The sequence below is a fragment of the Lissotriton helveticus genome, chromosome 5_1 (genome assembly GCF_964261635.1).
Source record: "Lissotriton helveticus chromosome 5_1, aLisHel1.1, whole genome shotgun sequence".
NCBI lineage: Eukaryota > Metazoa > Chordata > Amphibia > Caudata > Salamandridae > Lissotriton > Lissotriton helveticus.
In genome coordinates this window covers 15,172,209-15,198,542 of record NC_136065.1, presented here as the reverse complement: position 1 = coordinate 15,198,542, position 26,334 = coordinate 15,172,209, and the positions used below count along the sequence as shown (strand labels likewise).

Here is a 26,334-nt window from a genome sequence, read left to right as displayed (position 1 = left end):
TCCCTGTAAAAAGTAATATGTCGAAAAGTGCTTAATCAGTTAAGAAGTTCTTGGTGTTAAAATATATATAAAAATAGTTGTTGAAGTTGAAGTTAAGAGTTTTGTATAGCGCTCGATCACCGTGCGGTTTCTTGGCGCTGAGGACGGAAAGCTCCGGGGTTGGGGCGGAGGAGGCCACTTAGGGTGAAAAAGCACGGGAGAAGAGGAACGTTTTGAGAGCTTTACGAAAGTCCAGATTGATAGGAGTAGACCTGATAGAAAAGGAAGGGCATTCCAAAGGGGGGGGGGCAAGGTAGAGAACCTCATGCCTCCGAGTTTTTTCCTCCTAAAACGAGGAATACATAAGAGAAGCTGGGAGGAGGAATGCAGATCTCTGTTGGGGACATAAGCTTTAATTTTGGAATTGATAAAGGCTGGGGCAGTGCCAGCCAGGGCCAGGAAAATCGTGCAGCCCATCTTGAATAGAGAACGTTCAAGGATGGGCAGCCAGTGGAGAGTTTTTAACAACGGAGTGACATGGTGGAATTTAGGAAGTCGGTAAATCAAATGGGCAGCCTGGTTTTGAATTAGTTGTAGGCGCCGGAGTTCGCATGCTGGAACACCTACATATAAGCCATTGCCATAATCAAGGCGTGACATGATCATGGCAAGGAGAATTAGTTTGAGAGCTATAAAAGAGAAGAAACGAGAAAAATTGCGTATGGTTCGGAGAGTCAGGAAGCATGATGAAACCACAGTGCTAATCTGGGGGCGCATTGTGAGGTCCTTGCTGACTTTGATTCCCAGGGTTTTTGCAGAGGCAGAGGGTAGAGGGGGAGGGCCAAGGGAGAGAGGCCAGAAGACGGAGGTCCAGGGACTGGGAGAGCCACCCGTAAGTACCAGCTCTGTCTTGTCGGGATTTAGCTTTAGATGGTTGCCGTTCATCCAGTCGCTGATGAAGGTCATGATGGTTTGAAAGTTGAGAATTGAGGCTGAGAGGGGGGAGAGATTAAAGATGAGCTGGAGGTCATCGGCATAGTTGAATACCGTGACCTCCATTTTTTGCAGAGCAAATATGAGGGGGAGGATATAAAGATTGAAATGAAGAGGGGAAAGAGAGGATCCCTGGGGGACCCCGCCAAGGACAGGGCGTGTGGGAGCAGAAAAGCCCGCCAGCTGAACGGCCTGTGTGCGGTTCTCTAGAAAAGAGGTGAGCCAGGCCAAAGCGGGTCCTCGGATGCCGGCGCCCCTGACACGGTCGAGAAGGATGGAATGATCGACCGTGTCAAAGGCGGCGGACAGATCGAGGAGGACCAGAGCCTGAGGGGAGTTGATATCAGCACTCCCTCTGAGCTCGTCCAGGATGGAAAGGACAACAGATTCCGTAGAATGTAGTGGGCGAAAGCCTGCCTGGTGAGGAGCCAGAAAGTGGCTCTCCTCAATAAAGGCACTAAGGTGTGTGGTAACGTGACTCTCCAGAATCTTTCCCAGGAACGTGAGTAAGGAGATAGGGCGAAAGTTGGAAAGAGAGGTGGGATCAGCACCTGGCTTTTTTAAAATAGGAATTACTTTAGCTGCTTCAAACAGATCAGGGACAATGCCCTGAGGGAAAGAGTTATTGAGGAGAGTTAGTGGGGGCTCAGGACAATTGGAGAAAATCTCTCTCAAAATGTGGGCAGGGCAGCTGTCAGAGGGCGACCCTGATTTGACTTTCTTGAGCAGAGTGGAGAAAAGTTCCTTGCAAATCAGGGTGAATTGGTCTAGGAAGAAAGGATTAAGAGGCGGATGGGGACATGAGAAGGAAGGGGAAGGCGGGGGAATATTAAGCTTGATGGTTGCAATTTTCTCAATGAAATATTCATTGAGGGAGTTGCAGAGGAGCTGTGAGGGAACTGACTTACGGTTAGCTCTCTCAGGGGTGGCTAGCTCATGAGCAATAGTAAAGATTTCCTTGGGTATTTTTCTAAATAGGTCTAGAGTTTCTTCTTAAGTGTGTATCTCATTTAACGACTTTGTGTGTACAACAAATACTTAACACTGCCCTCCGATAAGCCTAAACTGCTCACCCACTGTTGGAACCGGAGGTCTCTGGTTGGCACAGGTATGCACTTGTGACAAGCAGGGACCCTCACTTCCAGTCAGGGCAAGGGAACTACTCCTTCGAATAACCCCTGCTTACCCTCTAGGTAGTGTGGCGCGAGCAGACAAGGCTAATCCTCAGGGCGATAATTAGTTAAGCATATATGATCACACACATTAAACCCACTGACCCACCACATATGGACACCAGTCAAATGGTTGTATCAAAAATACGTATACTTTATATAAAAGATAGATTCAAGCAGGATTATCACGAGACCAAAATAACGCTTAGCGATTTGAGGCCACCAGATTACAATAGGCAAGCTTAGTCTTTAAATGTTCGTTGTTCAGCAAGGTACGATGACAGGGAAATAAGAACGTTGCGGACCCTGGATCCGATATGAACTTGAGACGGAGTTCAAGTGTACCTTGCTTGTGGAAGTCCGAGGCATTTCAGGCACGGCTACTGGTGAGGGCGGACCCTGGACGAGGCCGACGGTTCTCCAGAGGATCTCTCCGACTCGAGGAGCGAGGCGGGGGAGCAGGACTGTGGACGGTTGCGGCGATCCGGGGTCAATGCAGCTCACGGGGCGAGGCGCCGTTCAGGACTGCGGGATGTACTACTTCTTAGCACGCCGGGTCGTACTCGTGGATCTGTGAGGGGCGTCGCGTTCTATGGCAGGCGGGTGCAACACCAGGTTTCCGGTACCACTGTACGGGGAGGCCTTTCTTGAGGTGCGGCACGAGCCTTGGTATGCAGGGGGGCAAAGCGAGACAGTCGGGTACGTTACGACGTACGGACCGTCCGAGGCTATGGAATGCGCTCCGTGCAGATTCCGGCTGGAGTGGGCTCCGTTAGCGGCGAGGTGACAGGAGAGCGGGCGGCCTGGCACTGAAGCGGAGAGCGACTCAGGGATGAGCGGGGCTCTCTACGGCGGGGCGACCAGGCTCCGAGCTGTCACAACCTGGGAGGGGGCGAAGGCACCTGAGTTAAAACTCTGGCGAGGGAATAAGAACTAAGGCCCAACAGCAGACGGGCACAAGCAGAATAGAACCCAATGGTCCTGGGGTTCCGTTCAGGGGGCAAGCTCTCGATCAAGCCCTTGGAGATCGTTTCAGGCACAAGTCTACAAAGTCCTCTCTGGTCCTTTCCTCTCCGTTCTCAGCAAGGCACCACTGCAGGCCAGTCTTACAGGATACAGACTGGTTTCCGTCCTTCAGCTTCTCTTGGTCCTTCTAGTCAGGCAGAGGTTCGTCGTGGTCAAAACTGGATCTGATTTGTAAGGAGCGGAGCTCCTATATTTATACTGCGGTTCTTTTGTCTTTGCAGGCCAGGGGGCCTGAGCCTAGTTTAACCCGGTTTTGGAGTACTCTGTTGACAGGATGCTGCTGTCTTCTTTCAGGGTGCAGGGCAGAGACATCAGATGTTCCGCAGGAGGTAGAGCCAGCATTGTGGTGGTGGAGCACAACCCTATTCAGAGTCAAGGACTACTCCGCCCACCCATCCTGGAGTAAGCACCCCATTCACCACCTGGAGCCCCCGACTGTCCCTGGGAATCTCCCAGCCCTGTCACTCACACAAACCCAGACAGCAGATACACATCCTGGCAGAGGCAGGCTGAACAGTTAGGCGAGCAAAGGCTAACTTTCTTTGCAAACACAGGATATTAAAATAAACCTTACTAAAGGAAGTATTTTATTATTCTGAGTTCAGGCATACTAAACTCGATGTGCTACCGTGTTCCCTGAGCCTGCCGGGACTATAGCGTGTAATAGTTCCGACAGCCCATCTGGCCTAAGAGAACAGGTAGCCCTTCAATAGTGAAGAACGAAAAGGGCGGTAATTCACTACTAGGACATGCCACACTCTAGGCTTGTCCTACCTTACGCTTACAATGCACCCTGCCCGTAGGCCTACCATAGGAGTGACTGATATGAAGGTTAGGGAAGGTTCAGAGACTGGCAGGTGTGGGCACTTGCGCAGTCAGCGTGACAGTACGGGTTAGTACGCGGGGTCTGCAATGGCGGACCCTAGACATATCTTACGAAGCTGCTTCTGTGGGTGTCGCAACCAGCGCTGCAGGCCCACTAGCAGCATTTGTATCTACAAGCCCCGGCACTCCGCGTGCACTTTACTGGGACTGATAGTAAACCAAATAAGCCAATCGTGGAAATCAATTACACATACACTTTACATTGGGAGCACTTGCACTGCGGCACGGATTGGCCATGGCGCAGTGCCCTGAGCATCGAACACCAGCAAAACATCTGAGGCACATCAGCAAAAAAGTGGAAGGGAGACTCACGCCAAGGTGCCAGGTCTAACACCCACACTATCACAAAGAGAGCATTTGGGATTATTCAGCCCTGTAAGCCAATAAGGGTCGTCTAGACTTTCTACATATTTTACGCTGTTTTGGTACACTGCATAAAAAGCCAGCTTCCTACAGATCATGAATATCAACCTAGTTTAATTCATCATTTCCAGGAGATCTAAATGCTGGCATTCCCATTACTTTTTTATTAAACCGAGAGAGATGTTGAGCGAGGTATTGGTGATCAATCGTGGAACCTGATTTTAAGAAAACGTTTTTAAACAAGACGAGTAAATTGTTGATACATTTTTACAAAGAAAAGAGAGCAGTTACCCCTGAATGGAAGATCAGCCTGTGATATTGTCATGTATCTCCTATAAATCTATATAGGATCTGCGAGTTTAGACAACATAAACTGTGGGATCGGTGTCCAGACCAAGTCCAGACACCCTCACCGGATATGTTTGCCTGTGTACCAGCTGGCTCAGAGTGCCACTATGAACATCTCTTATCAAGGAGAGAATAGTTTCTGGCAACTATCGAACATGACAACCCGTCCCCTCAGGGATTGTGGAGACAATACAGTACTTTTCGCTCGGTCACTCGTGCTCACTTTGTCTCGGGGAGAGATACACAGAATAAATGTTTTTCAATAAGCATTTATTGAATCAGAGTCATTCTAGTGTAGTGCTGCGACAGCCATAAAACAGAAACAGACATAAACGATTATAAGCACCAACAGAGTAAAAGGATGGTAGATTTCTATAATAGTGCTAAAACAATCAGTATATTCAGGTATATAGATACATGGCTGTAAAAATACGTATTCCTATGATGCAAACCCTAACTAGATGTACCTAAATGTACCTAGCATGTATGTAGGTGTAAAGCCAAGAATCCACCTAGGATATAACAAACCCCATTACCTGGTGTGAGAGAATGAAGGACCCCCGTCTTGATCTCGAGATGGACACCCCGCGAGCGTTGTCAGACCACTGCGTGCTGTAGTGTTTGCGTGCAGGAACCTCAGTGTCTCGCGTCAGTGTGTCAGCATGGAAGTCTTTCTCCTCTGCCTGCCTCAGCAACGATATGGTGTTTATAAACCCAAAAGGTACCCATCAGGGGGTTCTAATTTGCTGTGTCGTGTTGGCTGAGGATGATGAAAGGGATGACCCTCATACATAGTTATTATGGAGAAGATGGTGGTCCTGCTGTGATTCAGAGAATCCTAATGCATAATTAATGAGGCTAGTTTTTAGAGAAAGCCCCATAACATTTATGGAGCATTTTACTAGGTAAAAGTTCCGCACAAAACCCATTATGTGTACAATGGCACAGTAAATGTAGGTGAAAGGTTCGATGGCTACCCAAGCCTACCTTGGGGTACATTACAAATTATAACACTATCCCTCGGAAGGCAAAAGGCCTCTATGTCTGGAATAGACTGTCCCACGGATCTATGGTTTATTCACGAGAACAGATTACTTTTTGGTGACCCAGGTAGAGATTGCTGTAAGACTTGCTGTGGTATAAAAGTTGGCTGTCTTAGTGTGGGCTCATGGAATTTCATCCAGGGGATTTAAGAATAACCGTATATTATCATAGGTTGAAGGTAACAATCTAGATATGTAAGAAATTGGAATATTATTTGTGGCAGATTACTACCCACCTCAATTACTAATTAAAGTCCTTTTCAGGAAAAAAAATCAAATCACTAAATTAACCTGAATTCAACTGTCTGTGCCAAGCTTCCCTCTTAGGGTATTTTCATGGTGGCAGCCACACTAAATTCTGGCTCAGAGGGCTGAGGGTGAGTGTGTTATGATAATCCTGGTGTTGCACCACTGCCATAGGTACCTCCATCCACCCTGGCACCATCACTTCTGGGGTCATCCCTGGCACCGCAGGTTTGATGGACGAAGAACCAATTATTACCCATGATACCGTCCCGGCACTGCTCGACATCATTGCTGGCACAGTCCAGGCCTCACCATACCCTGAACTATCAACCCCTTGACAAGCCTTACCCTCCTGAAAGTGGTGATGAGGAGAGGGTGTATGGTCCCTTAGTGAACCCTTATGCCGACAATAACTGGTTGCGCATGCTAGTGAACTTGAAACCCTCTCAGACTCTTCAATGCTTTCCCTTCTGGGCCAGGTTTCATATGAAGGCACATCCTTTGCAACAGTGATACACTGGGCGGCTTGACTTACAGCTGCGAGCCGTGGATGTTGAGAAAATTTCTTGACCGAGGTGCTTGCCTGGTTGAACCAATGCTTCGCTTTACTAGAACCCTTACCTATGTCTTCTAGGTGGGCTGAGGGAAACCTTGCACTGGGGCACCTGTGCACTGAATGATTGCCCATCAGCACCATCTAGCCCCAGGAGACCCAGTGTTCCTCTCTGACCACTTCTCCCAGGAGAGCCTGGTTATCCAATCCTCCACTGCAGAGGTCAACCCTAGCATGTTCCCTACCACTCCAATGTGCATGGAATGGAAGAGGCTGGACACCTTTGAGAATCATATTTTCTCTTCCATGAGCCTTGCATTGTGGTCGGGAACACTGCAAGCCTCATGGGCCGATATTCCCAAGCATTGTGAGATTCGGCTGTGCAGCTGCTTCCCATGCTGCTTGCGGAAAGACTTGCCACCTTCAACCAGGCTTTTGTGGACAGCAGGGATGCGGCAAAGTTCTCCATCTGGTGCAGACTGGACACCATAAACTCCCTGGTTACAGCCATGACTTCTGCGGTAGCTCTGCATCGCCACACCTGGTTACGGGCAACTAGATCCCCGGGGGTGTGCACTGATTGACATGCCCTTCAATGGCTCCCACCAATTCTGCAACAAGGTTGATGCAGTGCTTGATCACTTCCACAAGACTAGGGTCAATGGTAGATCCCTTAGCATTTCCCTCTCAACCCGGCCACAGTCTGTTCACCCCTACCGCAGAAAGGGCAACTCAGGGCCATCCACAAATTCAGCCCCACCCAGTAAAACAGCCTGCCCAGTTCTTTTGAGTACTGGGCCATGAAGCCCAAATAGGATGTGGGTCCAATCCCAGTGTGCTGCTCAGTGCCTTGCCGCTCCACCGGCCGCAGCATCTAAGCTTCTTTTGCTTGCCTTTCACTCTCCATTGGCTATCCATTAGAGACCGGACACAATTTAAAGCCCTGTGCTTGGCCCATTAGGCCCTCCACAAGTTTGTCCCCCTCTCCCTTCAGTCGATGTTCAATTGGTATATACCTTTTGCAACCTTCGATCCCTAACTGCCAATAAGATTGTGGTGTCCAGGATAAAGAAAGATTGCTGGGGTAGAAAAAGCTTTTCCTACAACACCTGTATTTGGTAGAATGCTCTGCATGACCACCTGAGGGCACAGACAAACCTGGTCAGTTTCAGAAAGCTCCTAAAATGTCTGGCTGTTTCCTGCTGTCCACTGATTAGGTCATTGTTCTTCACCTGTCACTTGACACTCCTTTAGACACAGCATCAAGATGCATTTTATGTTAGATGCGCACTTTACAAAATATATTAATATAACATAACATTTAGCACAGCCATCCTGTTGGCAGTGGAATGAAGCACCACCTGCCCTAATTGTCCATGATTACATAAAGCAAGTGGGTGCTCCAGATTGGGCAGAATCTGCTTCTTTTTGTAGAAATGACCCAGGCTCTCCCAACATCCCAAGAACAGCTGATGGAGGACCATCTCTTCATGCTTTGTCAGTGCAGGCTCTTTTGGCCAAAGGAGTCTCTCAGAGTGCCCGCTCTAGAAGTAGGGCATGATGACTATTCCCGCTTCTTTCTGGTACTGCAGAAAGACGGAGGCCTCTGCCTCATACTGGTAAAGTGCCCTGATTGCCTTTCCTAGCTTCCAGTCTGGGCATCCAGGCTCAATCCACCACAGCCAAAGCTGACACTACTGTATTAGTGCACGGAGTACCTGTCCTATGCATCTGCAAAGCTGTGACGTTGAGGTCTTTCCCTACGTTCAGAAAGCACTGCTTCTTGGACAGACTGGTCCGTTGTGATGAACATTTTGCATGCATGCTAAAACAGGACATTTTAGTCTAAACAGGTTCACAGACCCGCTTACAGGGAGAGAGTGCGTGGGTATGTATTTTAGGGTGAGGTGTCTGCGTTAAATGTCTCTATCAGAAGAACAAGTTACTTACGTGTGCTAACGTGTTTTTTGGTAGGGAATCTATCCAACCCAAACACATATTCCTTGCCGTCCCTTGCATTCCCACTTCTCTGTGGACCCGGCTATTTGCCGAAAACATGCCTTTAGGTACTGCACACTGGTCCAAAAAGTAACATTGCATTCAAGGCATGTGTGGCTATAGATGCATATATGACAAGTGGACTCATACTGACACCATGTAGTACTAAATATGGATTAACAATTCATTGCATTATAAAAAACAATGCTATAACATATAGTCAAAAAATGCTTTATTATTATTTATATTCTTTTGCCGTGAATCTAACCTACTAGCATTCATTGGTTTAGATCCAGCAATTATACTCTTATTGTGCACATTGTGCTTTTTGTGTGTCACAATACAGTACAGTTTATATATATATATATAATTAATCAATAGATCAAAGTATACAAAATTACAAAAATTACTAATTATTATTCAAAAGCATGGCTAGAAATTGTTTATGATTGCCTACGCGCGTTTCGGCTATCAGCCTTCATCAGGAAGCCATGATGTGTATTCCAAATGTACCTATCTAGTATTGCAGCCGCAATACGTAGAGGGGGACTCTAGAATCACCTTGTAGTTCGTGCGATTGCCGAGTAGTTTATTCAAGCTGGTGCTGCAATGGCTGTCATTTAAGACTTGCCGTACACATAGGGCTTGTAGATATGTTGCTTTCCTTATTCCTCTATGTTCTATGGAACTTAACGGCACAACAATGTGTGATTTCATTTGTTTCTTCGTATTAATTCATATCAGATAGTGCTTCGTAATTGTTGCTTAGTCTGTAGAGGCTCTATCTTATCTCCCTCCTTCTGGTCTATAGCTGGGAAAGGCACACCTTAGGTTATGCTTGGCAGCATATTCCAATAAGGGGATCTGGTCACGAAGTCCAAGGCGCATTGACAAGTTGTCGGTAGCTAGGAGTATAGTGATCCCGATTTAGGAACTTTAGTCGGGGATACCTCCTATTTATACACACTGTGTGGCTATAAATGCACATGCTTAGCATATTCATACCATCTAGTGTTGGACTATGATGTTTGCAAGTTGTTTTTCTTCAAAGAAAGTCTTTCTAGTCATGAGGTAGTGTGACTCCTCCCCTTTCTGTACTGTGCATGGTCATCAACTCCATTCTTAGATTGTTTTCTTCCGCCGTCGTGTTTGTATGTATAGGCATTTATATATAGCGCACTACTTACCCGTAGGGTCCCAAGGCGCTTCGACCGCTGCGAAACCCTTCCTGGCTTCCCTGAGAGATGGTCCCTTAATGGGTATCTCCAGGGTGAGACCAGGCATCCCCGGCGGTCTGGTGGGGCCGTTAGTGAAGATGAGGCAAGCTAATGCCCAGAGTTGCCGAGTGTGAACGCTGATCAGAGTGGGCACCGAGGCGAGAGAATTATCGAGTCCGCTGACCCTGGTCCAGAAACCTGCCGCGCCGGGAATCGAACCCTGGTCCCGGGCCGTCCTCTGCTCTCGGGTCTGCCGCCTCTAACCAGTGAGCCACACTCCGGTTCATCCCTATTGTTGCTTATCTCTCTTAGGTTTTACTGTGAGAATTGTTTTGATTGCTGCTTCTTCTCTCTCTCTCATCTATTCAACAACATCAACTTTGTCAGGGCGACTGAACTCGGCCGTGGCTTTCTTGGGCCTTAGCCCTTCAGGGAGGACCTTACATTTTTGGCATTTTACCCTCACCATGTCCTCCCGGTGATGTAATAGTTGCACTTCCACTTCTGTCCTTGATGACGTGCCAAGTACTCGTGCACTGATCTCCACTAGGTTTATAACCTGTGCCTCTCTCCTGAACATGGCGAGGCCTGCAGATCTTTTCAGTCCAAGAAGATGATGCATGATCATCAAATTCGACCTGAGGGCATTTAAGAGGAGGTGCAGGCACAGGTGTCAGCTGCAGATGAAGGAACATTCTTCCCTGATGACAGCAGGATCACACACCAGGTCAAGCTGAGAGTTTTGTGCCCCAATTACCTGGACCCGACCCCAGGACACAAACACAAAGGCTCGCTTTCCTAGTCAGTGAGGCAAAAATCCAGAGTTGGGTCACCACTGCCTTCGGGCCATGGTTGGCACGACCGCCTGTCTCGGACACGGCTGGCTTCGGCTTGACCCTGAAAAATAGCACAGGCCACAAGCTCTCAAACTGACTCCTCCTACATGGGAGCTGAGATGACCATCGAAGCCGAAATCCTTGCATTAAAACACTGTTCAATGTTGATGCCGAAAACACCTGCTTCGAACCAGGAACCATTGACACTGAAAACCTCCCCAGCAGGGCTGAAAACATTAGAATTCAGTAAACCAGAACACAGGTCCCAGCCTCTAGCACCTGTGCTTCAACATCTGAAGGAAGAGTTAGACTCCAAGCAAAAACATACTATGATTTATCCAGACACTTGATCCGTCATCACAAGACCTCCACAAACTGGTGCACAGCCATGTAAGAGACCTTTCAAGAGGCATTGGATAGATCACCCACAGCAAAGCATGAAAAGAAGTCGGACAAAGCCCCAAATCTTGTGCACATAAACCAACCACCAACACCTGCCGAGCACCATACACATTCACCACTGGCTTCACCTGCTGCCCCTGGACCATACTCACCAGAGAGGTCCCTCTACTCTTATGCAGGGATGTGAGAATAAGGAGACCCGTGGAACACTTACAATGCAGAACCTCCTGCTTATATAGACCCTGATCTGTATCCTGCTAACCCTCTCCACCAGATGACACAACCACCTACCATGACCTCATAGGTAGAGCCACCACCTTTCCTAAAAACCAGTTACACATTGAGCTATTAGAGGAAGATTTCTTTGTAGAGAACCTATCCCCCAATCAACGTTTGGCACAGAACCTGCTGATGCTAAAAAGCATGTTGAGACACAGCACAGGTATATTCAATGACCCGTTAGGTCTAAGGTAATTGTGCCAAGGGTCGACAAAAATGATAAGGCGTCACCCAATTACCCTACATACTTAACAGGATAACTTCCACCTGATTCCTTGGTGGGTGCCACACCACAGCACACAGGAAGGCCAACTCCCAAATATCTGGTGAGGCACCCCTTCCAGCTAAAGAAAGAAAGAACATTTATTCAGCAGGAAAGAAGGTGGCTGCCCAATCCGCCAATCATTAGTGCATTGCTAATTCCATCGGCCTCCTCTTGTGCTACTACAGGGCCCACTGGGATGAGATGAAGGAAATTATCTAACATCTGCCAGATGAACATTAAAAGTGAGCTTATCAGATTGCCTCTGAGGGTAATCTCAACTCTATTACTACTATTCGTTGTGTCCTTGATGTGCCTGATACGGCAGCTAGAGGCATAAATACCAGCGCCCTCTTCAGAAGACATGCCTGGGCATGGGTCTCGGGCTTTAAACCAAAAGAACCTCTTGGCCCTCCCATTTGACGGAAAACATCTTTTTAGTCTTCAAGTTGAAACACTCCTTGAGCAGATCAAAAAGGGCAATGAGACAGCGAAGGCCATGGGGGTATTGCAGGTACCATCACACCCCAGCTCTTTTTTGCTGCTCCTCTTAACATGGAAGCTCAAAGAACACCTCCCCTGAGGCTTCCACCTCCCGCAAGCATCCCAAGGCACAAACCACCTCACTTAGGGGATACTATAGAGGCTCCTACGGTGGTAACATTTGTAAAGGTAGAGGCAAGGGGGGGTTCACAAAGCCTCATGGAAAATTGACCCGCACCAAGGTTTATACCACCGTATTTGATTTATCCAATTTCTATATTTCACAGTAATAATAGATATTTAGACAAAAACTTCCCACACATAAGAATTTCAAAAAAGAGTTGATTGTAGATTTTTCAATTTTCTTTATTCAAGTTCTTAGTTAAAATTCACAGCATTGCTTGTTGCCAACGCGTTTCGTCACATCCGTGACTTCTTCAGGGCTCAAAGTTAATGTTTCTGACAGAATTCCTAGTTAGCGTCAGCCACCATATAATCTCTACGTGTTCTGGTCTGATATATTCACATTGATATATCCGGCGCGTACCCCTCAAGACAATCAGTACAACATAGGGAAGGTACCTCCTGTTCTTTTATTTCCTGTTCTTTTATTCTCGGCTAAAAGATTAGTGTCTCGTGGCCAGCGCTAGTATGAGTATAGGTGAGTCTCCAAACGTCCTGGACAATGTATGCATTGAACAGGAAATAAAAGAACAGGAGGTACCTTCCCTATGTGGTACTGATTGTCTTGAGGGGTACGCGCCGGATATATCAATGTGAATATATCAGACCAGAACACGTAGAGATTATATGGTGGCTGACGCTAACTAGGAATTCTGTCAGAAACATTAACTTTGAGCACTGAAGAAGTCACGGATGTGACGAAACGCGTTGGCAACAAGCAATGCTGTGAATTTGAACTAAGAACTTGAATAAAGAAAATTGAAAAATCTACAATCAACTCTTTTTTGAAATTCTTATGTGTGGGAAGTTTTTGTCTAAATATCTATTATTACTGTGAAATATAGAAATTGGATAAATCAAAAACGTGTGTATAAACCTTGGTGCGGGTCAATTTTCCATGATATATGTTTAGTGACTTTGTCACTTTCAGGGGGTGTATATGGGTCGCATCCTCAACCGTGTCGCACAAGGAAACATCTGCTAAATAGGCACTTACCAATAGTGAAAATTTGTGCTGGTCATTATAGTTCTGACCCTTGAGCGTTTTTGTGAAATAGGGTTCACAAAGCCATTCGCCACAACTACCAAACCCTGAATTACCAACCATTCCCATGATCACATAAGACCTGTCGGCAGGTGTTGGATATTATCCAACATGGTTATTGCCTGGAACTCACTTCCACAACTCCAAGCATTCCACCTCACAATCACAAACTTTCACCACAGCATCCACAGTTGCTCAGGGAAGAAGTGCAAGTGCTTCTCAAAAATGGTGACATACAACCAGTGGCAGTCCACCAGCAAGGCACAGGAGTCTATTCCCAAAAAAGATGGCACCCAGTCTTGGACCTCAGATCCCAAAACAAATACATTCTCTCAAAGCTCTTTCATATGCTCACACTTCAAGATGTCATCCCTGTAAGGCAACTTAATGGCCGCTCTTGACCTCAAAGATGCCTGTTTCTACATTCCTATTTACCCGGCTCATCTCCGCATCTCTGCTATCCCAGGTTTGTCATAAATCGTCAGCACTTCTAATTCAAACTGCTTCCCTTCGAGGGCACAACTGCCCCAAGGGTGTTCACCAAACATCTCACAGTAGCAGCGGCTCACCTGTACAGACAAACAGTCATGTCTTTCCATATATAGACAAATGGCTCATCAAATGCAGAAATCAGCAAAAGTGCTTCCAGCACACCCAGGCCACCATAAACCTACTTCATCAACTAGGCTTTACCATCAACACTGTCATATCCTACCTCCAACCCCTTCAAATACGACTCTACCTAGGAGCAATCCTAAACTCACAACAGGGAATAGCTCACCCCATTACTACCAGGATACAATCCTTCCAGAAACCCATTCCCGAGTTTCAGAAACATCAACAGGTATCAGTGATGACAGCCATGCATCTCCTCAGTATGATGGCTTCATGTATAGCCACAGTCCCTCATGCCAGACTTAAGATGCACTCATTTCAGGATTGCTTAGCGCACTAATGGACTAAAGTAGATGGTCAATTGGAAGATCTAGTGTTAGTCAACCACCAAGCTTGCCTCTCTCTGCAGTAGTGGAACACCAACGACTTTTTAAAAGGATGGCCTTTTCTAGCCCGAATTCCACAGAGAATAATAACAATGAACACCTCCCTCACTTGATGGGGAGTGTATTCCCAAAATCTAACTGTCCATGGACACTGGACTCCCTCTCAGATACATCTCCACATCAATCACCTGGAGTTGCTAACTGTTCACCTAGCACTGAAAGCCTTCCTTCCTCCCCTGATTGGCAAGGTAGCCCTTATCAGAACCAGCAACATGACAGCCCTGTATTATCTCAAAAAGCAAGGGGGTACCAGGCCCCCTCACCTTTCACATTTAGCCCAGACCATTTGAATGATTGTTCACTACTGTTATTCCAAACACACTGATCCATTAGCAGCCAAAGTTCAAGACATGTTCTGCTACTTATTTCATTTGCATACCTCTGGTTTAGTTGTTATAGCAATATGTTGTACACTTAGCAGCAGTAGCCACATATCTACAAAACGTACAACACACTTCCCTACTCAGTGTTCCAGCCATCAAAGCATTTCTGGAAGGTCTTAAAATAGTCATTCCACCTAGACTGCCACCATCTCCACCATGGAACATAAATATTGTATTGACAAGATTAATGGGCCCTATTTAAACCAAATTCATACCAATCCTAAATTTCTTGTGAAGGTGGTCTCTCAACCCCACCTTAATCAATCTATTGCATTGCCTGTCTTTTTTCCCCTAACCTGACTCCGTTGCGGAAAGGGCTGTACATGCAATACACTTAAAAGTAGCTCTCATGTACTGTACTGACAGAACCAATTAATTTAGAAAACACAACAACTCTGTATTGCTTTTTCAAAACGACAAAAATTAAGGGCCATCTTTACTTCAAACGTTGCATGTTGGGTTGTCAAATGCATACAAACATGCTGTGCTAAAGCTAAAAGGACTTTACCTATCCCTCCTAGAGCACACTCCACTTGTAAAAAAAGAGTTTCAATGACCCTTCTAGGAAATGCACCTACGGCTGATATATACAAAGCAGCTACATAGTCTACACCACAAACATTTACAAAACAATACTGTGTAGATGTGCTGGCCTATCAACAACCTAATGTTGGCTTAGCGGTTCTACGTACACTATTTCAAACAACTGTAACCCGCACAGGTTAGCTACCGCTTGTGGAGGAGGACTGCTTTTCAGTTTATGCTAAGCATGCGTATCTACAGCCACCCATGCCTCGAACAAAAAATGTTACTTACCCAGCAAGCATCTGTTCGTGGCATGTAGTGCTGTAGATTCCCGTGCACTCACCCACTGCCTCGGACACCTGTGTGTGTAGTACAGTTACTTTTAAAAGTTATCACACACTCACTTGGCATGGGCATCCTACTATACTACACCATGCTTCCACTCCAACCTCACCTGCCTTGCGAGACAATAATCTAACACTGGAGTCGATACGCATGCGCATTACCAGCAGCCAGATGAGGAGTCACATTACCTTGTGACCCTAAAGACTTTCTTAGAAGAAAACCAACATGAACACTTCCGAGCCCAACACTAGATGACAGGATTATACTAAGCAAGTGAATCTACAGCACTACATGCCATGAATAGATGCTTACTGGGTCAGTAATATTTTCCTTTTTACGTGCGGATGTGTTTTTGGTGCTGAACTAGTCATGAAAGGAACTGAAGTCAACGCAACGGGTGGCATCTTTATAACCACAGCACCATCACTTTCAAAGAAGTGTTGAACGAAGCCAGAGGTACTGCTCAAGATGTCCAAAACCAGTCTGATGCCTGGGGAATATGTTAAGGTGAGCATCTGCAGTTAGACAGAGTTTCTATCATAAAAAGCATTACCAATATAAAGTAACTTGTTCATTAAGTTGTGTTATGGTCTGGAATCGTATTAATCCAATTTCATGCGGAGGGCAACAAGGATGCACCTTAAAATTGCACACTGATAGCCCAGTTAGATGGAGCTGAAAAGATCTTCAAGAAGCAGATATTATAACATCTTATAGACTGGCAGAGCAGTATTGTTCGGGCAGAGAGCTCTCTGCCAGGTCTCTGCAGTGCTTGCGTCCTCTCCTCAAATTCGCCATAGCAAGCAGTATGTTTGTTCAAGTCGCGATGAACAACATCTGTTTGAACGCTGCGGGGTCACTGCGTGTAGGGTCAGTAGGTGCAGGGTCAGTGGGTGCAGGGTCCATAGGTTCCGGTGTCAGTGGGTGCAAGTTACCATAGGTGGGGTCTAGCCTGAGTGTTTTATTTGCAGAATTCTAAGAAAGATTTTCTTCATCATCACTTTGCCAGAGTTTCGATAGTTGTCTTGTCTCGAACACAAGAGTAGGGACAGGTTACTGACTCTAGTAAAATATTGACTCCCAGTCCTACAGTGTCCCCCTTCTTTCATGCAGGTCCTCCAATACCCCAGTAGATATCGCCTGACATTTAGCCTCAACGCGGCAAGAGAAAGGAAAGGCATTCTGGGAGGTGATGCTGAGGGAGTTTATTGGAGCATGGCCTGGATGAGCAATGGCCACAAAGGGAGTCTGCCACAGTTCCTTTCGTGGACTCTGGACCAAGTCTAGAGGAGTTTGTGAAGTATACAGAGAGAGCTGCATTCTTTGGGGTTCTACAGAAGCTGGTGCAGATGAAAGGGGAGGGGAGAGCAGGGCTAACAACATAAGTTAAAAAATAAAATGTAAATTTGTATTTGTAAAGCGCAAACTATTTATCCATACGGGTCTCAAGGCGCTTGGGGCCGTTGTGGAAATTAAGTGAGCTATTGCCCAAAGTTACTGAGCTGAGCTGCAGCCGGAGATCAAACCGTGAACCCTGTACTCCGAAGTCAGCTGCCGGGGATCAAACCGTCGACCCTGTACTCCGAAGTCATCTGCCCTGGCCGCTGCACCACACCTTTCCACCTCTCCAAGGTGGGTGTGGACAGTAGAGAGGGGAAGGGTGCTGCTATGAGGACAGGTGGTTGAAGTCTGGTTGAGGGAAGTGGAGGGAGTGGGAACTCTTTGTGTGTTGTTTGCCACCCTGGGAATATGTCTGTGAAGGTGTCTGAAGAAATAGTGTTTCAACTCCTTGCAGAGGTGGGGAAGGGAGGGAACGTGGCCTGTCTGGATTGGAGCGGTGTTCCAAGCCCCAGGGCACAGCAGGAGTACACCAGGCATCTTGCCTCCCTGCATTACCCAATTTCCAATCTGACAAAGATGCTGCTGCCTGCCCATCATGCCTGCTCCACTAGTCACCAAGTGCTCCCATCCCACGCTGTATTGTTTCTTGCAGTACTTTGAAAAAAGGGTTTGGAAATGAGCCACTGTCTTTATACACTTCTTGTGACTAGGCCTGGGCAGTAAATTCCGTTCCGCTCGCAGAATTTGGGTAATTTTGCGTTCCGCGGAGAACACGGAATTGTCAAAAATTCCGCGATCCGCAGCTTCACAGAATTTTTTGCTGGTTCACGATTTCAAAAAACGTGTTCGCAAGATATTTCTCCCCGAGCACGCAAACAGCGTTTACGAACAGGAAAAAAGCATTGCGAACGGGCGGGACAAGCAATTCTGCATGTTCGCGGAACTTTTGCATGCCCGCCGAGATTTTTTTACTGTTTCACTGAGCTTTACGTAGTGCGACTACCAAAATTCCGCCCACCCCTGCTTGTGACATCACTGAATTTGTAAAGTGACGTGAGTGGGCTACTAAGGTGAGCCCTCCTGCTACATCTAAATCCAAGGTTTCTGTATTTGATATCAAGGAATATAGTCCAACCATGTGATGGAGAACGGGTGTTCTGAATAAATAGTTCTATTTCATTTATTGGTATTGTTTTGTAATTGTAGTTATTATGTTTCCTTCTAGGCCCTCCTAAAACAAGGATTTCACAGAGAAAGAGAGGCGGTCGCATCTTTCTGACCGGCTACGCTTATGGATTTTATCCCAGAGACATCGAGGTGAAGTGGTTCAGGAATGGCGTAGAGATGCCCTGGGAGTCGAGGGATATCCTACCAAACCCTGATAGAACCTACCAGGTTAGGATAACAGTGGAAGTTCAGGAAGGAAACGAGGAAAACTACATGCTTCAGGTGGATCACAGCAGCCTGACGGAGATTGTGACGTTAGTGTATGGTAAGTGTCCCCCATTCCTAAGCATAGGGCACTTTTGTCCAAGGGACGTAGGTCACAGCAGCCTGCTAGAGAATAAAAGGTGGTCTCCAAGCAGTCAGGGTGAGTGGCACTTCTATACCTGAGGGGGATGTCAATCTCCATGTAGGGGAAAGAAGAAGGTAGTGGGTTACTGACTGTCAAAGATTGCAACTGAGGTATGGTAACTGTGGGACTGACGGCCTGAAAGCGACTCTTTATCTTCTTGTTGTAGCTGGTGTATGAAGACTGTGGGACTGAAGGCCCGAGAGAGCGACGCAGCAGCTCATTGTGGCTGGTGCATGGTAACTATGGGACTAAGGGACTTAGAAAGCGACACTGCAGATGATTGTGACCGGTGTATGGTAACTTTGAGACTGAGGGCCAAAGAGAGGGACGCTGCAGCTGATTGTGGCTGATGTATGCTATATTTGAGACTGATGGTCTGAGAGAGTGATGCTGCCTCTGTTTTTGGCTGATGTACAGTAACTATGGGACGGAGGGCTTAAGAGAGCAACTCTGCATCTGATTGTGGCAGATGTATCCTAACTGTGGGACTGAGGGCCTGAGAGAGTGAAGCTGCTGCTGATTGTATTTGATGTATGGCAGCTGTGGGACTGAGGGCCTGAGATTGTGACGCTTCTGCTGATTGGGGCCGGTGTATGCTAACTTCAGGACTGAGGACTTTAGAGTGCGACACTGCAGCCGATTGTAGCTGGTGCATTGTAACTGCAGGACTGAGGTCAGAGAGATCGCCGCTTCCGCTGATTGTAGCTGGTGTAGGGTAACTGTGAGACTGAGAGCCTGGGAGAGCTGTTCTGAGGCTGATGTTGGCTGGTGTATGCTATCTGTGGGACTGAGGGCCTGAGAGAGCGATGCTGCCGCTGATTGTGGCTTGTGTATGGTAACTGTGGGACTGAGGGCCTGAGAGAGCGAGCTGCACTGATTGTGGCTGGTGTATGATAACTGTGAAACTGAGGGCTGAGAGAGTGACGCTGCAGCTGATTGTTGCTGGTGTAGGGTAGCTGTGGACTGAGGACCTGAGAGAGCGACGCTGCAGCTGATTGTAGCCGGTGTATGGTAACTGTGGGACTAAGGGCCTGAGAGAGCGATGTTACAGCATGATTATGCCTGGTGTATGGTAACTGTGAGACTAAGGGCCTGAGAGAGCGATGCTGCAGCTGATTGTGGCCGGTGTATGGTAACTGTGAAACTGAGGGCCTAAGAGAGCGACGCTGCAGCTGATTGTTGTTGCTGTATTGTAACTGTGGGACTGAAGGCCTGAGAGAAGGATTCTGCAGCTGATTGTGGCTGGTGTATGGTAACTGTGAGACTGAGGGCCTGAGAGAGCGACCCCACAGCTGATTGTGGCTGGTGTATGGTAACTGTGAGACTGAGGGCCTGAGAGAGCGACCCCACAGCTGATTGTGGCTGGTGTATGTTAACTGTGAGACTGTGTCAGAGTAGAAAATCCTTGGGATCGGTTTGATGCTCAGAATGATCCAACTCTTGATAGTCCCAGGCCAGAATTGCTGGCACAGGTCAGTGAGATGATCAAGCGAGGGAAGGATATGAAGGGACCAGCAGGGAGGGAGACCTGGAATGGCACAAGAAACCATAAATATGAATAATCCTGTCTGTCACTAATTAGGGGTAAACAGCGGCACGGCGGCACATAAACCGACCAGGTGACGCAAACAACGTATACCTGTAACGAAACAAATATGCAGCCTGATATGTTCCACATGATTCTGTGGATCCTGTGTTGTTACACCAGTCAATCCTTTAATTCTGCTGTGTTGGAACAGAGAAAAGAACATCCATGTGATATTCAGGTAGTATATAAACTGACACTCCATTCAATTATCCAACTACTGTGAAAGCCCTCTTTTGGGAACCTACCCTTAATTGAATCGACTTATCATCATAGGGTTTGAGGGAGTCATATACCGCTCTAGCAATCACCCCTGTTAAGAGCCAAAGAGAACAGAATAGAATGAGTAAGGTCCCGCATGCTGCGAATTGCTTTTCCAAAAGAGCGGTGGACACGGAGCTTTAGTCAATAGTAAACATGTACACTCATTCAAAAAAAGAACACCAAACTGCCTCAATGTCCGTATTTGTGTATCAGACAAAATGGCAAAATAGAGGGAGGTAATATCAGACTTACGATCCACTCTAAACTTGGTTCAAAAGAATTCCCTCCATGTAGGGTCGCATTCTAATGTTCACGCTAGGTGATGACGTAGCGTGAACGGAGGCCATTTTGGGTGCGCGCGAAAGAGCGTGGAATTGGGTGCCAGAGCTGCAGGAAGACAGCAGCAAGCTCGGCGCTTTCCGTGTAGAGTGATAATTACAAATAAATAGTGGTGCTACATTATATGGTGTCCTGTCTTCCTTACAGGAGTAATACGAACTCCACAGTGGCGACCATGCTGGGACCCTAAAAAAAATAAAAAATTAAAAAAAGGAAAATAGGAGTGACCCACAGAAGCAACAGGAGAGGACAGCTACACAGCAGCACACAGATGGGCCCCATAGGAGAAAGGCCAGACAACCACGGAGAGCGCGGCAAAAGCGCCAGAACTCACCTGCTCCGAGGGAAAACCAAAGAGACCAGGTACAGAGGCACCATTCACCCAGGACAAGTGGGAGAAATCAGCATACCAAGAAGTGGGAGGCGACAGGAAGATAGTGGCCCACAGCCCACCAGACACCCAGATAAGCACGCAGGGGTGCAACACTGAAGAGAGGGAGCCCAAACAGAGCAGGTGCACTGGCGGAATTAAGGAGCAGTGATAAAGGAGACGCAGAGAGTCCCCAACTCCAACCAGAACAGGGAGAAGAGAAGAGTGCACCAGGCAGCCCCAAGAGCCCGAATACAGCGCCGGAAAAGCGCAAAACCATGTGTGCGCAGGCGTCTTCAGCGACAGCTCCAATACCATTCCTGCCCAAACCGGGAGAACCCCTAATGAAGTGGGATGATTGGAGGGAGTACATTCTCGTTTACATCGAGGTCCTGGAAGATGAAAATGAGCGGGCGTTCACGAGCAAAAGGAAAAGAAGGATTTTGCTGCACTACCTAGGCCCGGAAGGGATCAGGGTATTTAAGAACCTAGTACCCAAGCCTCGGCAAGATGCAGATGATGATGTGTTTGAAAATGCCATAGAAGAACTCAATGAGCATTACCGGCCGGCGGTGTGTGTGTCAATCGATCAATACAACTTTCAGCAGCGGAAACAAGAAAGTGGAGAGTCAATCGATGAATACGTGGCAGCGTTAAAAAGGTTACCGACGACGTGCAAATATGGCGCGCTCCATGATGAGTTCATTAAGGACCAGGTTGTAATGCACACGACAAACAAAATGGTGCAGGACAAATTATGGGCAAGTGGCGAGGCCACGTTGAAGGAAGTGATCGCGATAGTAAAAAAGGCGTAACTAGCGAAGAGATGTGCGGACGCAGCTCAGAGAGAACCAGTGGTGAGACCAATGGTGAATAAGGTGGACGAGGAAGAACCTAAAGGATGGAACAAGAGCACGGGGACAAACTACAGAGGACCCAACAAGTGGCCGGGAAAGCCGGGACCACAAGGGAAGCAGACAAAAGGAATCAGAAACCCATGCTACCGTTGTGGCAGTTCGGCGCATGAAGCACACGACAAGCGATGTCCTGCGTTCCGTGCTAAGTGCATGTTTTGCGGCATAATGGGGCATTATGAAAAGGTATGTCGGCGGAAAGCGGGCCGCAACACGGTGAAGTACGTGGACCAAGACCAAGAGGACACAGAGGGAAGGAGTCAGGAGGAAGAAGACTCAGTGCTATGTATAGAGGTTCAAGTACTAGGAGTCGACATCCGGAGATCGGATAAACCGCTGCTCGACATGCTGATAGGCAGAGTGCTGATAAGCATTGTGGCGGACTCGGGATCGCCGTACACAATTGTTCAGAGAGCAGTCTGGAACGAGAAGTTCAAACCTCATTTGGGACCAAAGCTGGAAACACCGGACATAAGACCTGTCTCGTACACGGGAGACCGCATCCCGATGGTGGGGTATCGACTGTTAAAATTCGAGTTCAGCGGATGGAGCGCGGATTGCAAACTGTATGTGGCAGAAAAGGGCCCGTCAGTACTAGGTTGGATGGATCAAGGAGACCAGGGCATCAAGCTGGACCCGGGCGGAGCAGTACAAGTGCTGATGACGGCGCCGGAACAATGGCCGGACTTAGAAAAATTGAAAAGAGATTTCCCAAAGGTGTTTGGAAGGAAAGTTGGGAAGCTGGAAAAGTTCACGCACAAGATCGTCCTCAAGATGGATGTCACACGGGTATTACACAAAGTGCGTAATGTACCCATTGCAGTGAAGGAAGCAGTGCAACAGGAATTATGAGAGCTGGAAAGAAATGGAATAATCAAACCCATAACGTGTGCAGAGTGGCTAGCGCCCCTGGTGGTAGTAATGAAGCCCAGCGGCAAGGTCCGGTTGTGTGTGGACCTACGTGAACTGAACAAAAGCATAGTGATGGAGAAGTTTCCGTTACCTCGCATCGAGGAAATGTTGGCCAAAACCAAGGGTATAAAATGGTACTCCACCATTGACTTAACATCGACGTATCACCAGATAGCGCTACACCCGGAGAGCAGGAAGTTGACGTCATTCATAACTCCCTTCGGGTGTTACCAATTCTGCAGAATGCCATTTGGACTTGCCTCGGCGGCGGCTGTCTTCCAGAAACTTATGCACCGGCTCTTCAAAGACATGGAAGGTATTCAATACTTCCAGGATGATATTCTGGTGATGGGTAGAGACCGGCGGGACCAGGACACCAAGTTAGCCAAGGAACTGACCGTGCTGGAAGAAAAAGGCCTAACCGCAGAGTGGGAAAAGTGCCGTCTAGAGATGGCTTCAGTTACCTATCTTGGACATGAAATTGGAGAGCAAGGCATCACACCAAAAAAAGAAAATGTGAAAGCCACATGTGATGCTCCACCTCCCTCCAGTAAGGAAGAAGTCAGGTCCTTCCTAGGGATGGCTGAGTACTACAGCAAATTCGTGCAACACTTTGCCACCAAGACCCATCACATGAGGCAACTCACGAGAGAGAAGACGGTGTTTGCATGGACGGACGAAACGCAGAAGGAGTTTGAATGCATCAAAAAGGATGTCGTTCAGGCCATACCCCTGCAGGGGTACGATCCACAAGGACAAACGGTGCTGACAACGGACGCCAGCGACAAAGGGTTGGGTGCAGTCCTAATGCAAGACAGAGGCAGCAGAATAATGGAGACACTAAGCTTCGCGTCCAGAGCCCTGACAGACACAGAAAAAAAGTTTAGCGTCATCGAAAAAGAAATGCTGGCAGTAGTGTGGGCCATGGGCAGGTTTCGCCAGTTCTTATGGGGCACGAGGTTCCAACTGAAAACGGACCACAAGCCATTGGTGAGAGTACTCATGTCCAGTGGGCATGCGAGGGCCACCCCCAGAATTGCCAAGATGACCCTGAAATTATTGGAGTACAGATACGATGTGGAGTACATCCCAGGAAGTAGAAACAAGGTGGCAGACTACCTAAGCAGCGCTGCAGCAATGGAGGAAGTCAACGAAGAGACGGAAGCGAGTGAAGAGATGGTGGCTTTGATGGAAGACCCGGAGAAAGTTATTAGCAACCAAGAATGGAAGGAAGCGTACAATGTGGAACAGAACATCCAAAAGGTAATGGAACACATAGTGGGCGGATGGCCTGAAAAAAAGCATTTACGAGGGAACTTAAGGAAATACTACGAAGTGAGAGAGGAATTGTCCCTGGATGACAAGGGAGTGTTCGTGTATAGAGGAGATAAAGTGGTACCCCCTGAGGGGCTAATTCCCAGGCTACTAGCAATACTGGATGAGGGTCATCTAGGCATTGGGAAAACTAAGCTGAGGGCCAAACAGGGATACTGGTGGCCAGGCATGGACATACAAACAGAACGACATGTAAGAGAGTGTGACCAATGCCAGAAGGCAGATAAGAGGATGACACCATTGAGGCCAGCCTTGGGAAAATTCGCCGCCCCGAAGAATCCATGGGAGGAACTCTCAATTGACATATTGGGACCAATATTAGATGACAAAGGAACTCCGAAATAGCTATGCGCCATAGTGGACAGGTATTCCAAATGGCCTGAAGTGCACATTCAAGAAGAGATGGATACGGAGATGATACTCAAGTTCCTCACAGCGACATTCCTCAGGGAAGGCATTCCCAAGTCCATATTGAGTGACAACGGTCCTCAATTCACTTCAGAAAAATGGCTCAACTATATGGAGCGGAATGAGATCATACCTAAACACACGTCCAAATATCATCCAGCTGGAAATGAGCAAGTGGAACGCTTTAATAGAGTGTTAATGGGATCCATCCAGGCAGCCATCATGATGGGAAAGGACTGGGAAAAGGAGATTTTACACATGATTTGGGCCTATCGCATCACACCCACAAGTACGGGGTATAGCCCCTTCCAGATCCTTAGAAGCAGAGACCCCTTCACTAAAGACAATTTGGCATGGAAGGAAAAGACAGTTACAAGTAAACGGTCTCCTGCCGTAGTACAGAAGAACTTGGAAAAAGCCCAAAACATATATACAGAACATTACAACAAAAGGAAGAATGTAAAGGACACATCCTTGGAGGAAGGAGAATGGGTGAGGGTCAAGCTAGCGGTGTTACAGAAAAAGGGTGACAGCAAATACAGCAGGCCCCTACAAGTAAAAGAGGTGTATGACGAGCAGCGTTGCTCAGTGATGGGAATGTATGGTCACAGGATCGTATGGCCCGATGTAACAAAATCATACAATGATTCCCCGAAGATCGGGAACAGAGGGCGTCAGATCAGAGCACATCAGAGAGCGATCACACCACACAGGAAGGAGATATGGATTGTGCAGAAACAGGGTTGGAGCAAGGAGGTGGCGAAAGTCCCAGAGCAGTGGTACAGAGTCGAGTGGAGAGAGAGCCGTCCTGTGGAGCGAGTCCGTGTACCCAAGAAGGTAGAGACTAGAGATGGGGTCTACAATGATCAGCGGGAGAGAAGTGACTTCTACCCCGATAAGATGCACCAGAGGGGGCCGATTGATTATGAGACCTTCCAGGTTCGGAGACTATGAAATGGGTGAAGGAAAGTAAACCCCCCCATGACTGCTTTTCTCTGTGTGATAATAAAAGGGGGAGATATGTAGGTTCGCATTCTAGTGTTCACGCAACGTGATGACGTAGCGTGAACGGCGGCCTTTTTGGGTGCGCGCGAAAGAGCGCGAAATTGGGTGCCGGAGCTGCAGGAAGGCAGCAGCAAGCTCGGCTCCTCGTGTAGAGTGATAATTACAAATAAATAGCAGTCCTACATTATATGGTGTCCTGTCTTCATTACAGGAGTAATACGAACTCCACACTCCACAAGAGCCAGAGGAATGTAGATCGCCAACGGGGGGATTTCAGTTAGATGCCAAAGCTTTCAGGCGGGAAAGAAAAGACAGTCTTCCCTTCCGCATGAGCTAAATATAGTTTGCCAATGGAAGAAAGACCGGCTTCCCCCAAGCGAAAACGAGAGTCTTGACGCAATAAGCGGTGCATATTACCCTTACCCGACAGTGGACAAACTGTGTCTCTAACCGACAAGATCTCTCACTGTATCTAAAATTTCTGACAGAACAGCACTGTCAGTCTTCCGGGTTATAGACAGCTCCGCCCCCACGCTCCGTGTTGGCTCAGCAGAGAGTCATGGGACGTGTAGTCCCTGTCCAGGGCCATGAATACTTCCGGTTATCGTCCTTCACCGCAGCGACACTGATCGGCTCCTGGGTGTGAAAGTAAGTACAA

General features: G+C 47.5%; 1 protein-coding gene across 1 annotated transcript in view; it reads left to right on the top strand.

Annotated features, from left to right (window-relative positions):
• The window catches only part of LOC144752357 (major histocompatibility complex class I-related protein 1-like), a 197,521-nt gene that overhangs the window by 98,628 nt on the left and 72,559 nt on the right, over positions 1 to 26,334 (top strand). Inside the window, exon 4 of the mRNA XM_078640293.1 lies at positions 18,194 to 18,460. Coding sequence (XP_078496419.1) covers positions 18,194 to 18,460 — 267 coding nt within the window. The remainder of the gene's footprint in view (positions 1 to 18,193; positions 18,461 to 26,334) is intronic.